General features: G+C 42.6%; 1 protein-coding gene across 7 annotated transcripts in view; it reads right to left on the bottom strand.

The window, feature by feature from the left end:
* Positions 1 to 16,288, bottom strand: part of trappc12 (trafficking protein particle complex subunit 12) — a 162,645-nt gene that overhangs the window by 12,287 nt on the left and 134,070 nt on the right. For 6 of the 7 annotated variants that reach the window (XM_072251157.1, XM_072251159.1, XM_072251161.1 and 3 more), the window contains 2 exons: positions 10,811 to 10,914; positions 5,858 to 5,945 (listed from right to left, as the gene is read on the bottom strand). In XM_072251157.1, the coding sequence (XP_072107258.1) occupies positions 5,858 to 5,945; positions 10,811 to 10,914 (192 nt within the window). Of the gene's footprint in view, positions 1 to 4,364; positions 4,454 to 5,857; positions 5,946 to 10,810; positions 10,915 to 16,288 lie in introns of those variants that run through there. The other variant, XM_072251162.1, reaches the window with a different exon arrangement.

Genomic DNA, 16,288 nt, shown 5'->3' with positions numbered 1-16,288 from the left:
TGTACAGGCCACCTAACAGTAGTAGTGAGGTTGGGGATGGTATTAAACAGGAAATTAGAAATGCGTGCAATAAAGGAACAGCAGTTATAATGGGTGACTTCAATCTTGATTGGGTGAACCAAACTGGTAAGGGTGCTGAGGAAGAAGATTTCTTGGATCGTATGCGGGATGGTTTTTTGAACCAACATGTTGAGGAACCAAGTAGAGAGCAGGCTATTCTAGACTGGGTATTGAGCAATGAGGAAGGGTTAATTAGCAATCTTGTCGTGAGCGGCCCTTTGGGTAAGAGTGACCATAATATGGTGGAATTCTTCATTAAGATGGAGAGTGACATAGTTAATTCAGAAACAAAGGTTCTGAACTTAAAGAAGGGTAACTTTGAAGGTATGAGAAGTGAATTAGCTAGGATAGACTGGCAAATGACACTTGAAGGGTTGACGGTGGATATGCAATGGCAAGCATTTAAAGATCGCATGGATGAACTACAACAATTGTTCATCCCAGTTTAGCAAAAGAATAAATCAGGGAAGGTAGTGCACCCGTGGCTGACAAGGGAAATTAGGGATAGTATCAATTCCAAAGAAGAAGCATACAAATTAGCCAGAAAAAGTGGCTCACCTGAGGACTGGGAGAAATTCAGAGTCCAGCAGAGGAGCACAAAGGGCTTAATTAGGAAAGGGAAAAAAGATTTTTGAGAGAAAACTGGCAGGGAACATAAAAACTGACTGTAAAAGCTTTTATAGATATGTGAAAAGAAAAAGATTGGTTAAGACAAATATAGGTCCCCTACAGACAGAAACAGGTGAATTGATTATGGGGAACAAAGACATGGCAGACCAATTGAATAACTACTTTGGTTCTGTCTTCACTAAGGAGGACATAAATAATCTTCCAGAAGTAGTAGGGAACAGAGGGTCCAGTGAGATGGAGGAACTGAGGGAAATACATGTTAGTAGGGAAGAGGTGTTAGGTAAATTGAAGGGATTAAAGGCAGATAAATCCCCAGGGCCAGATGGTCTGCATCCCAGAGTGCATAAGGAACTAGCTCAAGAAATAGTGAATGCATTAGTGATAATTTTTCAAAACTCTTTAGATTCTGGACTAGTTCCTGAGCATTGGAGGGTGGCTAATGTAACCCCACTTTTTAAAAAAGGAGGGAGAGAGAAACCGGGGAACTATAGACCGGTTACCCTAACATCGGTGGTGGGGAAAATGCTAGAGTCAGTTATCAAAGATGTGATAACAGCACATTTGGAAAGTGGTGAAGTCATCGGACAAAGTCAGCATGGATTTGTGAAAGGAAAATCCATGTTTGACGAATCTCATAGAATTTTATGAGGATTAACTAGTAGAGTGGATAGGAGAGAACCAGTGGATGTGGTATATTTGGATTTTCAAAAGGCTTTTGACAAGGTCCCACACAGGAGATTAGTGTGCAAACTTAAAGCACACGATATTGGGGGTAAGGTATTGATGTGGATAGAGAATTGGTTGGCAGACAGGAAGCAAAGAGTGGGAATAAACGGGACCTTTTCAGAATGGCAGGCAGTGACTAGTGGAGTACCGCAAGGCTCAGTGCTGGGACCCCAGTTGTTTACAATATATATTAATGACTTGGATGAGGGAATTAAATGCAGCATCTCCAAGTTTGCGGAAGACACGAAGCTGGGCGGCAGTGTTAGCTGTGAGGAGGATGCTAAGAGGATGCAGGGTGACTTGGATAGGTTAGGTGAGTGGGCAAATTCATGGCAGATGCAATTTAATGTGGATAAATGTGAAGTTATCCACTTTGGTGGCAAAAACAGGAAAACAGTTTATTACCTGAATGGTGGCCGATTAGGAAAAGAGGAGGTGCAACGAGACTTGGGTGTCATTATACACCAGTCATTGAAAGTGGGCATGCAGGTACAGCAGGCGGTGAAAAAGGCGAATGGTATGCTGGCATTCATAGCAAGAGGATTTGAGTACAGGAGCAGGGAGGTACTACTGCAGTTGTACAAGGCCTTGGTGAGACCACACCTGGAGTATTGTGTGCAGTTTTGGTCCCCTAATCTGAGGAAAGACATTCTTGCCATAGGAGTACAAAGAAGGTTCACCAGATTGATTCCTGGGATGGCAGGACTTTCATATGATGAAAGACTGGATCGACTAGGCTTATACTCGTTGGAATTTAGAAGATTGAGGGGGGATCTTATTGAAACGTATAAAATCCTAAAGGGATTAGACAGGCTAGATGCAGGAAGATTGGTCCTGATGTTGGGGAAGTCCAGAACGAGGTGTCACAATTTGAGGATAAAGGGAAGCCTTTTAGGACCGAGATTAGGAAAAACTTCTTCACACAGAGAGTGGTGAATCTGTGGAATTCTCTGCCACAGGAAACAGTTGAGGCCAGTTCATTGGCTATATTTAAGAGGGAGTTAGATATGGCCCTTGTGGCTAAAGGGATCAGGGGGTATGGAGAGAAGGCAGGTACAGGGTCCTGAGTTGGATGATCAGCCATGATTATACTGAATGGCAGTGCAGGCTCGAAGGGCCAAATGCCCTACTCCTGCACTTATTTTCTATGTTTCTTATGAAGGATCTTTGAAGTGAAATGTTGATACTGTTTGTTTATTCCATTGATTTCTTACATGCTGAATGTTTCTCCCATTTTCTGTTCTAATTATTGGCAAGTGAGTCTCATCTGATAGCAGGACCCACGAGCTTTCATCATTTTGTTGACGATCTGAGAGTAGGTTTGATGCAGTAGCAATTGGTCAGTCTATATTTGTCTTGCTTTCCACCAGTCGCAGTCTTCCAACTTGAGAACAATCCAGATGGATTTCAACCCAGATAAGTGTGAGGTAGTTCAGTTTGGTAGGTCAAATATGATGGCAGAATATAGTATTAATGGTAAGACTCTTGGCAGTGTGGAGGCTCAGAGGGATCTTGGGGTCCAAGTCCATAGGACACTCAAAGCTGCTACACAGGTTGATTCTTTGGTTAAAAAGGCATACAGTGCATTGGCCTTCATCAACCGTGGTATTGAGTTTAAGAGCCGATAGGTAATGTTGCAGCTATATAGGACCCTGGTCAGACCCCACTTAAGAGTATTGTGCTCAATTCTGGTCGCCTCACTACAGGAAGGATGTGGAAACCACAGAAAGGGTGTAGAGGAGATTTACAAGGATGTTGCCTGGATTGGGGAGCATGCCTTATGAGAATAGGTTAAGTGAACTCAGCCTTTTCTCCTTGGAGTGACGGAGGATGAGAGGTGTATAAGATAATGTGAGGCATTGATCGTGTGGATAGTCAGAGGGTTTTTTTTCCAGGGCTGCAATGGCTAGCATGAGAGGTGCTTGGAAGTAGGTACAGAGGAGATGTCAGGGTTAAGTTTTTTTTTTACGCAGAGAGTGGTGAGTGCGCGGAATGGGCTGCTGGTGGCGGTGGTGGAGGCAGAAACAATAGGGTCTTTTAAGAGACTCCTGGATAGGTACATGGAGCTTAGAAAAATAGAGGGCTATGGACTAGCCTAGGTAGTTCTAAGAAAAGGACATGTTCGGCACAGCTTTGTTGGCCGAAGGGCCTGTATTGTGCTGTGCTTTCTATGTTTCATTTGTTACACTGCTCAATGTCAGTATGTTATTCCAATATCAAATACTCTTAACTTTTTTTAAAGCCAATTTCTGATATAGTTTCTTATCAGAAAATAGTTGTGGCATTGGGTAGAGTCAACATGGACCCAAGAAAGGGAAATCATATTCGACATATCATTTTGAAGGTGTAGCGAACAAAACAGATGAGAGGAAACCAATGGTTTTGGTAGTTTTGGACTTTCACATGGCTATCAATGAATGCTGTAGAAAATGTTATTAAATAAATCATGGTGCATGGTGTATGTTATTCCTAATAGTAGGAATAAATAGATAAGATTATTTTTGGATTGGGTGTGACTATCAGGTTTCTGCAACAATTAATGCTGGACAATGATTTACATGAAGGGATTAGGTGCTCATTATAGAAATCTGGATGATAATGAGGTTTGGGTGGAGGATACAGAGAGGTTTAAGAGAACACAGTAAACAAGTAGTCAAGGATATGTCAGATGGAATAATGTGAAAATATGCGAGGTCATCCAATTTGGTAGGAAAAAAATAGAAAGATGCAGTTATTTTTAAATGGCGAGAGACTGAAAACTAATGGTATTCACTGAAATTTAATATAGAGGTACAAATAATTAGGAAGTCAAGTGGGATATTGGCTCTTAGTGCAAGAGCAGAAGAATAACGATGCACTACTGCAATTAAACAGAGTTCTGCTTCACCTGGTCTAATCTCCTTATTAATGAATTGATGTACTTACGATAGAAATAGAATGAGGGTTCACTGATTGATTCCAGAGACTTGTTCTTTGCAGAGAGATTGAACAGACCGTGTCTTTGCTTATTTGAAAAACTGAATGAGAAGTAATCTCACTGAAACACATAGAAGCATATGATGCTCAACAGAAATGATGTTTAGTTTGGCTGAGGTATCCAGAACTACAGTTTGCCATTCAAAGTGGAGAGGAGAATAAATTTCAGGTATGGATATTTGAATTTGTATTCACAGGATTAATGTAGACCATAAGATATAGGAACAGAAATAGGCCATTTTGGCCCAATGAGTCTGCTCCGCCATTTTATCATGGCTGGTCCAATTTTCCTCTCAGTTCCAAACTCTTGCCTTCTCCCCGTATCCCTTTATGCCCTGACCAATCAAGGATCCATCAACCTCTGCCTTAAATATACAGTACATAAAGACTTGGCCTCCACAGCTGCCTGTGGCGAAGAATTCTGCACATTCACCACTCCAAAAAACCCCTCCCCATCTTCATTCTAAAAGGATGCCCCTCTATTCTGAGGCTGTGTCCTCTGGTGTTAGGCTCTCTTACCATAGGAAACATCCTCTCCACATCCACTCTATTAAGGCCTTTCACCATTCGATAGGTTTCAATGAGGTCACCCCCCATTTTTCTGAATTTTATTGAATATAGACCCAGGGCCATCAAGCACTCTTCATATGACAAGCCATTCAATCCTGGAATCATTTTTGTGAGCCTCCTTTAAACCCTCTCCAGTTTCCGCACATCCTTTCTATGATCAGAGGCCCAAAATTGCTCTCAATACTCCAAGTGAGGCCTCACCAGTGCTTTATAACGTCTCAACATTACATCCTTACTTTTATATTCTAGTCCTCTTGAAAAGAATGCTAACATTGCATTTGTCTTCTTCACCACAGACTCAACCTGAAAATTAACCTTTAGGGAATCCTACATAATGACTCCCAAGTCCCTTTGCACCTCAGTTTTTTTTGTACTTTCTCTCCATTTAGAAAATAGTCAACCCTTTCATTTCTTCTACCAAAGTGCATGACAGTACACTTCCCAACACTGTATTCCACCTGCCACTTCTTTGTCCATTCTCCTAATCTGTCTAAGTCCTTTTGTGGCCTCTCTATTTCCTAAAAACTACCTGCCCTTGCATCTATCTTCATATCATCTGCAAACTTTGCAACAAAGCCACCAATTCCATCATCCAAATCATGTAGGAAAATAACACTGATATCAGCCATGATCTTAGTGAACAGTGGAGAATCAATGAGGGACAAAATAGGCTACCCCTGTTTCTATTTCTTAAGTCAGAAGTCTCAAGTCAAAAGAACCATTAACAATTGAGTCAGGAATGATTGAATGGCTGCATAAAAAGATTTGCAACTACATGATGAGTATTGGGAAAGCAACAGGAAAAAAACATGCAATATATTGAAAATGACAACTGTATTCTATTAAACTAGAACTACACTACATAATGGCAACTACGCATGACAAGGTTACTCACCACCGGATTGCTTGGATCTAATTTGGTAACTTCTGTGAAGAATTTATGGGCTTCAGCAAAGTTATTCTGACCAAGGTGCAGGAATGCCCTGATGACAGAAATAATATACTTTCAATTTCTTAATGCTGCTTGCTATAAATAATATGCACCTAAATTAAAACCAATAAAATGAAAACAAATTATTATCAAACTAAAATGAAACACAACATGCTATAGTCAGAATTAGAAGATATTTCTCTCAAGAGTGGAGCAAAATGTTTTCACTTTATGGATTTGCTTTTTGTTGTAGTGCCTACCCAAAACTGCAGGATGAAATACTTTAAAAATAAAGCACCTTCTGGGGCTTGAAACAAACAATATTCAGCACCATACAGGGCGATAATGTCATGTAATTACTTCAACCCATGCCCTACTGTGCACTGTCATTCTTTAGCTGTTGCCAAATTTTAAATTTATTTTAGTACAAAAATAGAAAATTCACAAGAGTAATCCAGAAATTGTTTCAAGCAGAGAGCAAAATATGGTTTAGGAGAACGGATTCCCCTGTGATGCTAAGATGCATATTGGGAGGTAGCCAGAATGAATTAATTTATTAATTTGACTGTTAAGCAAACCAACATCTCAAAGACTTTGTCCCTCCCTCAGGAAGATGATTTCTTGGGGTTGGACTCACATGTTCACACAAAGCCACATTGGCATTGAATTCTAAAAACCAAACAAGATTTCACATAGCTTTAATTAGGCATGAACAAACCAGCATTAATTTACAGTTAGGCTTCCCCCACACAATGATGGAGATAAACAGAATGCTGCTAGACCTTCACCAACACTCTTCATATATATGAAAAAAAAGCTGTCAAAATGAATTATTCTGCATGTTTCCTCCTCTGATGAGATTAGTCTCTTATCAGAAGACTGCCTTTGTGGATTTTATGTTTTACCACTAATTTGCAGAATGCAACAAACTACATTTACACGTACACAAGACATTCAGGCTGAAATATATTAAAATAAACATTATGAAAGATCAAAAAATCAAAATAGAAGAACAATATAGATAGAATCATAAAAAAAATAACTGTTTCAGATCTAATCTGCATCAAAGAACTGGTGTCAAAATATACTCTGACATGATGCTGTGTGCCACAGTTCCCATGAGATGTTAGATTACATAGCAGGAGAGAGAATTTAATGAAGCAAGCAGGGATGGTCAGGACATTCTGTGACACAGTTCCTGAGGAGAGGTTGGATTGCATAGCAGGGGAAAGAGTTGAGCGGGAGCAGTTGGGACATTCTGCATGCCATAGTTACCGAGGAAATGTTGGATTGTGCATAAGAAGGCTTTCCGCAAGGGCCAATAAAAAGAAGGTAGGTTTAAGTGAAATGGTGATTGTGGGAGTGGCCATAGTGTGAGCGGGCCAGTGTTAAGAGTGGGAAGTTTATGCTTTGGTTTATAAAGGTTTTGGCAAGGAGAAGCACAGGCTGGAAGTAGATTTTTTCCATTTATTTTTTCACAGAGTTAGAGCAATGGGGATGCCAGGCAGGATAGTGGAATGTGGAAGGCAGGGAAACTTCCTGTGTCCCTGATGACTACGTCTGCAAGAAGGAAATGCATCCAGCTGCAGCTTATTTCAGACCATGTTAAGGAATTGATGCTGGAGCTGGATAAACTTTGGATCATTTGAGAGGCTGAGGGGTTGCGTGACAGGACATACAGGGGGGTAGTTATACTTATGGTACAGGATACAGATAGCTCCTGACAGCAAAGAGAATGAAAATGGTTAAACAGATAGTGCAGAGTACTCCTGTGGCTATCACCCTCAACATCAGGTATACCACTTTGGATATAGTTGGTAGGGATGACCTATCAGAGGAAAGTCACAATGATCAGGTCCCTGGCACTAAGTCCGCCTCTGTGGCTCAGAAGGGAAGAGGGAGGGAAGAGGGGGAGAAGAGGCGAGCTATAGTGATAGGAGAACAGACAGGAGGCTTTGTGGATGAGAATGAAATTCCTGGATGGTATTTATCTCCCAGATACCAGGGTCAGGACATCTCAGATGAAGCTTACAACATTCTTAAGTGGGAGGAAGAGCACCAGAGATGGTGTTGTACATCAATATCAATGACATGGCAAGGAGGGGTGATGAGGTCCTGCAAAGTGAGTTCATAGAGTTAGGTGCCAAGTTAAAGGACAAGACCTCCACGGTTGTGATCTCAGGATTGCTACTTGTGCCAGAAGCCAGTGAGGTCAGAAATAAGAAGATCATACTGTTTAAAATGTGGCTAAGGAGATGGTGCCAGGGGTGGGGTGGGGTGGGGTGGGGGGGGGGCTTCAGATTTTCAGATTATTGGACCCTCTTTCAGGGAAAGTGGGACCTGTACAGAAGGGATGGTCAATGGTTGGGGAGGGGGCGAGGTGTGAGGTTAAAATAGAGTTACAGGGGAATGGGAACCAGATCACCGGAGCAGATAGTGGTGTGGTTGTGGGGAAAGATGTTAAGCCTACATACAAAAGCAGGAATCAAAAGGTTGAACATGGTAGGACTAATGTTCTGAATTGTGTATACTTCAATACAAGTAGGAAAGGTGAATGAACTTAAGGCATGGATTAGCATGTGGAATTCTGATATTGTAGTTATTAGTGACACTTGGCTGCAGGAGGGGCAGGACTGGCAGCTTAATATTTCAGGGATCCATTGTTCTTAATGTGATAAAGTGGGAGGGTCATGATTACTGGTCAGGGAAAATTTCACAGTAGTGCTCAGACAAGACAGATTGGAGAGCTCGTCTACTGAGGCTATATGGGTGGAACTGAGGAGTAAGAAAGGGATGACCACATTAATGGGATTATCTTATTGACCACCCAACAGTTTGTGCAATTTACAGAAGCAAATATGTAGAGATTGCAAGAAACACAAGACTGTGAGAGCAAGTAATTTTAACTTTCCACCTATTGACTGGGACACCCAGTCTGTAAAAACACAGGATAGAATAGTGTTTGTCAAATGTGTTCAGAAAAGTTTCCTTAATCAGAATATAGAGGTTCTAATTAGAGAAAGAGCGATACTAGATCTCCTATTAGGAAATGAGACAGAGGTGAGGTATGTTTACGTAGGTTAGATTTCGACATTTAAGAGAAAAGACTGGATAAGTACACGGATGGGATGGTTATGGAGGGCAATGGTTTGGGTGCAGGTCAATGGGATTCCACAGATTAACAGATGGCTGAAGGGCCTGTTTCTGTGCGACAGTAGTCTATGACTCTGTGATTCTATGTATCTTCATTGAAACAAAATAAATAGAGGAAGAAAGCAGTTAAGAGGTGTGTGGAATACAGAAAAGGAAAATCTCAAAAGTGCAAGAATGTGCCATGGTCATTTCTATCACAGGCTAAGACACTGGTGGCTTGAGCAACAAACTATTCACTTTTATCAAGGACAGTGGGATGGATTTAGTAAAATTAAACAGCCCTCTTCTGGGTCATCAAGCAGATTTATAACTTATCCCCTTATATCCTTCGGGAAGAATTTTTTTTTTTTATGGATAGCAGGTTAATGGTCCAGATTTAATTGTAGGAATAATGATTTAGTTTGACTGGAGTGTGTCAGATGGAAATCTCTGTGGTTAAACTTCGACATCAGAAGTTGATGTAGGATTTGCCCTGAACCTTTATAAGGAACTCAAACGCACGTTGCAGTTCTTACTATGAAACAAACTAGAATTCCTACCATTGCCTGTAAGGCGTTTGTACGTTCTCCCCGTGACTGCAAGGGTTTCCTCCAGGTGCTCCAGCTTCTTCCCACAGTCCAAAGGCATACTGGTAGTTAGGTTAATTGGTCAGTGTAAATTGTTCTGTGATTAGGCTAGGGTTAAATTGGGGTTGCAGCTTGGAGGGCCGGAAGGGCCTGTTCTGTGCTGTATCTCAATCAATCAATCAATCAATAGAAGCCTGGGCTTTCCATTTAAAGCCCAATTATATTTTTAAAAGCAAAAAACCTTAAAAGCAACAAACAATTTTCCTGACACTGAAAATGAATATTTTAAATATAAAAATACAGTATTTAATTTGTTTAAATATTAATTATTCTTGGAGATAAGTAAATAATCAGTTCCTTCTGGTTCTTCATCCTCTGTACTATTTTTCTTTACCTATCTTTTTAGAACATGACTTTATACTGGTGTTATAAATTAGCTTTAGAGTATTATTTTAAATACACTGCAATGATTATTTCATTGGATTAATTGAGAAGGCATGCTGTTGCTTTCCTTGCTTTAAAATCAGAATCAGAATCATGCTTATTATCACTGACATACTGTATGTCATGACATTTGTTGTTTTGTAGCAGCAAAATAGTGAAGTAGTGTTCATGGACACAAGGATTGTTCAGAAATATGATGGCGGAGTGGAAAGAAGCTGATTCTAAAACATTGTGTCTCCAGGAACCTGTACATCCTCCCTACTGAGAAGAGGGCATGTCCTTAGGGGTGGGGGTCCTTAACGATGGACGCTACCTTCTTGACGCATCATTTTTGAAGATATCCCCGATGGAAGCGGGAATATGCAGCCGGCTGAGTTTACAACCCTTTGCAGCTTTTTCCTGATCCTGTACACTGGTGCTTCCATACCCAATACTGATGTAAGCAGTCAGAATGCTCTCCGCAGTATGTCTGTAGAAATCTGTGAGTCTTTGATGACATAGACTTTATGTGTCCCGGATCTGTATCAGCAGTCTGCTACAACATAATCTGCTAGGCTCATACATCCTTCACACATGGTAGATTTTGTTGCCCAGCAGTTATGCCATCACTAGCCGCTGTGAAATAGGAAAGCCATAAGCCATACTTCATGATCTCCTCCCCATTTAGCACAAAGATTTTGAACACTTTGTGACAATGTCTGATAACAGCAACCAGCCAAATCACATATTTGAATATGTATTTTCTGTGTCTTACCTGTTCATGTGAATGATTATATTCTGCTGCAATTCATTTCCTAATTTCGGAATCACTTTCTCTACTTTTTGAAAATATTTCTCAGCTGTTTTGATGTCACCAATCTAGATATAAAGAAATACAATATTAAAAATTTTGAAGTACAAGCAAGTCTTAATTTAAGGAGAAAGTAGTGGGCAAGTAGTGTTAAGGAAGCAGAGGTTCTTCAGAAGGACTTAGACAGATTAAGAGAATCGGCAAAGAAGTGGCAGATAAAATATATCCAACATATAATTCCCCGTAACTTCCACCACCTCCAACGGGATCCCACCACTAAGCACATCTTTTCCTCCCCCCCACCCTGCTTTCTGCTGGGATCGCTCCCTACGCGACTCCCTTGTCCATTTGTCCCCTCATCCCTCTCCACTGATTTCCCTCATGGCACTTATCTTTGTAAGCTAAACAAGTGCTACACATGCCCTTACACTTCCTCCCTCACCACCATTCAGGGCCCCAGACAGTCCTTCCAGGTGACGTGACACTTCACCTGTGAGTCGGCAGGGGTGATATACTGCATCCAGTGTTCCCGATGCAGCCTTCCATATATTGGTGAGACCCGACACAGGCTGGGAGATCATTTCGCTGGACACCTAAACTCTGTCCGCCAGAGAAAGCAGGATCACCCAGTGGCCACACATTTTAATTCCACATCCCATTCCCATTCTGATATGTCTATCCACGGCCTCCTCTACTGTCAAGATGAAGCCACACTCAGGTTGGAGGAACAACACCTTATACTCCGTCTGGGTAGCCTCCAACCTGATGCGATGAACATTGACTTCTCTAACTTCTGTTAATGCCCCACCTCCCCCTCGTACCCCATCCGTTATTTATTTATTTTATATTTTCTCTCTTTTTCTCCCTCTGTCCCTCTCACTATACTCCTTGCCCATCCTCTGGGTTCCCCCCTCCCCCGTTCTTTCTCCCTAGGCCGCCTGTCCCATGATCCTCTTATATCCCTTTTGCCAACCAACTTTCCAGTTCTTAGCTTCATCCCTCCCCCTCCTGTCTTCTCCTATCATTTCGGACCTCCCCCTCCCACTTTCTAATCTCTTACTATCTCTTCTTTCAGTTAGTCCTGACGAAGGGTCTCGGCTGAAACATCGACTGTACCACTTCCTAGAGATGCTGCCTGGCCTGCTGCGTTCACCAGCAATTTTTATGTTGTTGCGTGATAAAATATAGTGTAGGATAGTGTGTACAGTAGAAGGGATAAAGATGCAGACTATTTTTTAAATGGGGAAAAAAATCAGAAATCAGAGGTGTAACAGGAATCGGGAATCCTCGTGCAGGGTTCCTTTAAGGGTTACTTGCAGGTTGAGTTGGTGTTAAGAAAGGCAAATGCAATGTTAGAATTCATTTCATGAGGACTAGAGAGGACCCGGCTCATGAACTGTTCGTTCCACTGCCATCAAGGAGGAGGCCATGTAGCACCTATGCCAGGACCACCAGACTCAAAAACAGCTACTTTCCACAAGCAGTAAGGCAGATCAACACCTCCACCCACTAACCCCCCCTTCCACGCCCCCACCACCACTACTTTATCATTTCCTATCAGTCATCTTACGTACAGACACTCCTATGCCTAGCGTTACTTTATAGACATACAATCTATGTAAAGAGATTATCTTATATGTATTTATAAGTTCCTTAAGATCGTTGAAGCTGGGGGTGGTAGTGGGGATAAGCTCCCACAACATATTAAATGCTACCAATGGCGTGTGTCTCAAATAGCCTCTGACAACCAAGTCCAGCTCCTGGCCTTTACATGTGGCTTAGCTACTAAGCCCGGTGGAACCGTTTCTACTGACAGAAGAAGGGGCAAAGATGGGTTACTGGCACCTTAAAACCAGTCACTTCAGGCAGAAGGGGCTCACCAGCTGTGGTTAGCAGCTCATCTAGGAGAAGGAAAACTCTGATCTTAAACTTCCGCTGCCTTGCGCCTATACCCTCTCATGGGGAAGGCTTTGGCAGTAAACCCCAAGGAAAAATCAGAGCTGGAGTCCCTAAGGCAGTTGTATATTGAGTTCAATGCTAACTGTTATATCCTGCAACTGTTATATCTTGAAACTGTATCGATCTCTGCCGCTCCTTTGGATTCGTCAGCCATGAGCAGATGGGGAGCCTGCTACATGAGCAAGAGATTGCTCTCCATATTGTACTACCCTGGCTTGTGTATCATGTAGACAGCTGGGAAGCCACATCAATGTGTTGACTGTGTTGCCACGCACAGCTCCAATCTGCTGATCAAATTTGCAGATGACACGAGATTGATAGACCTTATTTCCAACAATGGTGAGACAGCCTACAGAGGAGAAGCCAATGCCCTGACACAGTGGTGCCAAGAAAATAACCTCTCCCTCAATGTTGAAAAAATGAAGGAGTTGATCATGGATTACAAGAGGAATGGAGACAGGTTAGCCCCTGTTGACATCAATAGGACTGTAGTTAAGAGGGTGAGTAGTTTCAAGTTTCTCGGTATACACATCAAGGATCTCACCTGCACTGTACATACCGGCTCTGTGGTGAAAAAAGCACAACAGCAACTCTTTCATCTCAAATAGACAATAGACAATAGGTGCAGAAGTAGACCATTCGGCCCTTCGAGCCTGCACCGCCATTCTGAGATCATGGCTGATCATCTACTATCAATACCCGGTTCCTGCCTTGTCCCCATAACCCTTGATTCCCCTATCCATAAGATACCTATCTAGCTCCTTCTTGAAAGCATCCAGAGAATTGGCCTCCACTGCCTTCTGAGGCAGCGCGTTCCACACCTCCACAACTCTCTGGGAGAAGTTGTTCCTCCTCAACTCTGTCCTAAATGACCTACCCCTTATTCTTAAACCATGCCCTCTGGTACTGGACTCTCCCAGCATCTGGAACATATTTCCTGCATCTATTTTGTCCAATCCCTTAATAATCTTATATGTTTCAATCAGATCCCCCCCTCAATCTCCTTAATTCCAGCGTGTACAAGCCCAGTCTCTCTAACCTCTCTGCGTAAGACAGTCCGGACGTCCCAGGAATTAACCTAGTGAACCTACGCTGCACCTCCTCCACAGCCAGGATGTCCTTCCTTAACCCTGGAGACCAAAACTGCACACAATACTCCAGGTGTGGTCTCACCAGGGCCCTGTACAAATGCAAAAAGATTTCCTTGCTCTTGTACTCAATTCCCTTTGTAATAAAGGCCAACATTCCATTAGCCTTCTTCACTGCCTGCTGCACTTGCTCATTCACCTTCAGAGACTGATGAACTAAGTACTTCTAGATCTCTTTGTATTTCTCCCTTACCTAACTCCACACCGTTCAGATAATAATCTGCCTTCCTGTGCTTGCTCCCAAAGTGAATAACCTCACACTTATTCACGCTATCTGCCAAGTTTCTGCCCACTCACCCAGCCTATCCAAGTCACCTTGAATTCTCCTAACATCCTCATCACATGTCACACTGCCACCCAGCTTAGTATCATCAGCAAACTTGCCTTCCTCTAAATCATTGACGTAAATTGTAAACAGCTGTGGTCCTGTGGCACCCCACTAGTCACCACCTGCCATTCCCAGAAACACCCATTCACTGCTACCCTTTGCTTTCTATCTGCCAACCAGTTTTCTATCCATGTCAATATCCTCCCCCCAACGCCATGAGCTCTGATTTTACCCACCAATCTCCTATGTGGTACCTTATCAAATGCCTTCTGAAAGTCAAGGTACACCACATCCACTGGATCTCCCGCACCTATCTTCCTGGTTACATCCTCGAAAAACTCCAACAGATTAGTCAAGCATGATTTGCCCCTGGTAAATCCATGCTGGCTCGGCCCAATCTTATCACTGCTATCAAGATATGCCGCTATTTCATATTTAATAATGGACTCTAGCATCTTTCCCACTACTGATGTTAGGCTAACAGGGCGATAGTTCTCTGTTTTCTCCCTCCCCCCTTTCTTAAAAAGTGGGATAACATTAGCCATTCGCCAATCCTCAGGAACTGATCCTGAATCTAAGGAACATTGGAAAATGATCACCAATGCATCCGCAATTTCCAGAGCCACCTCCTTTAGTACCCTAGGATGCGGACCATCTAGACCTGAGGATTTGTTAGCCTTCAGTCCCATCAGTCTACTCATCACTGTTTCCTTCCTAATGTCAATCTGTTTCAGTTCCTCTGTTACCCTATGTCCTTGGCCCATCCATACATCTGGGAGATTGCTTGTGTCTTCCCTAGTGAAGACAGATCCAAAGTACTTATTAAATTCGTCTGCCATTTCTCTGTTTCCCATAACAATTTCTCCCAATTCATTCTTCAAGGGCCCAACATTGTTCTTAACTATCTTCCTTCTCTTCACATACCTAAAAAGAAAAATGGCTCTAGAAGTTTGGCACAAGTCCCCAAATCATCCAGACTTTCTACAGGGGCACCATCGAGAGCATCCTGACTGGCTGTGTTACCGTCTGGTACAGGAACTGTACCACACTCAACCTCAGGGCACTGCAGAGAGATGTGCAGACAGCCCAGTGCATCTGTGGATGTGAACTTTCCTCTATTCAGGACATATACAGCAGCAGGTGTGTAAAAAGGGCCCAGGGGATCATGGACTCCAGCCACCCCAACCAGAAACTGTTTCTGCTCACAACATACAGGATACTGCACCGTGTCGGATCTCACAACGTACCAGAGACTGCACTGTGTCAGGTCTCACAATGTACAGGAGACTGCACTGTGTCAGGTCTCACAATGTACAGGAGACTGCACTGTGTCAGGTCTCACAATGTACAGGAGACTGCACTGTGTCAGGTCTCACAATGTACAGGAGACTGCACTGTGTCAGGTCTCACAATGTACAGGAGACTGCACCGTGTCGGATCTCACAATGTACAGGAGACGGCACTGTGTCAGGTCTCACAATGTACAGGAGACTGCACTGTGTCAGGTCTCACAATGTACAGGAGACTGCACTGTGTCAGGTCTCACAATGTACAGGAGACTGCACCGTGTCGGATCTCACAATGTACAGGAGACGGCACTGTGTCAATTCTCTCCAACTTACACTAGGCTGCACTGGGAGCGCTGGATGCAATAAAATTTATTGAATAAATAACACTGATGGATTCACAAGCGAAGTGCTGCCTCAGCTGGAAGGGCTGTTTAGGGCCCTGAATGGTGGTGAGGGCAGTGGTGTGTGGGCAGGATAGGGTTACGATAGGAAAGATTTTAAAGGTTATGAACCAAATAGGACAAGCTTGGAAGGGCATCTTGGTTGGCCAGGAGCAGTTGGGCCAAGAGACCTGTTTTCATGCCATATGACTCCATGACATGCAAGTCAGTTTGATATGTAAATTTTCCTTTGTGGGTCAGACACCCTGAGCCAATAGGCTGGTCCTGGACTTATTTCCATCTGGCATAATTTACATATTATTATTTAATTATTTATG

The sequence above is a fragment of the Mobula birostris genome, chromosome 2 (genome assembly GCF_030028105.1).
Source record: "Mobula birostris isolate sMobBir1 chromosome 2, sMobBir1.hap1, whole genome shotgun sequence".
Taxonomy (NCBI): domain Eukaryota; kingdom Metazoa; phylum Chordata; class Chondrichthyes; order Myliobatiformes; family Myliobatidae; genus Mobula; species Mobula birostris.
Note: the sequence above shows the minus strand (reverse complement) of the source record. Positions and strands in the feature narration are given on the sequence as shown.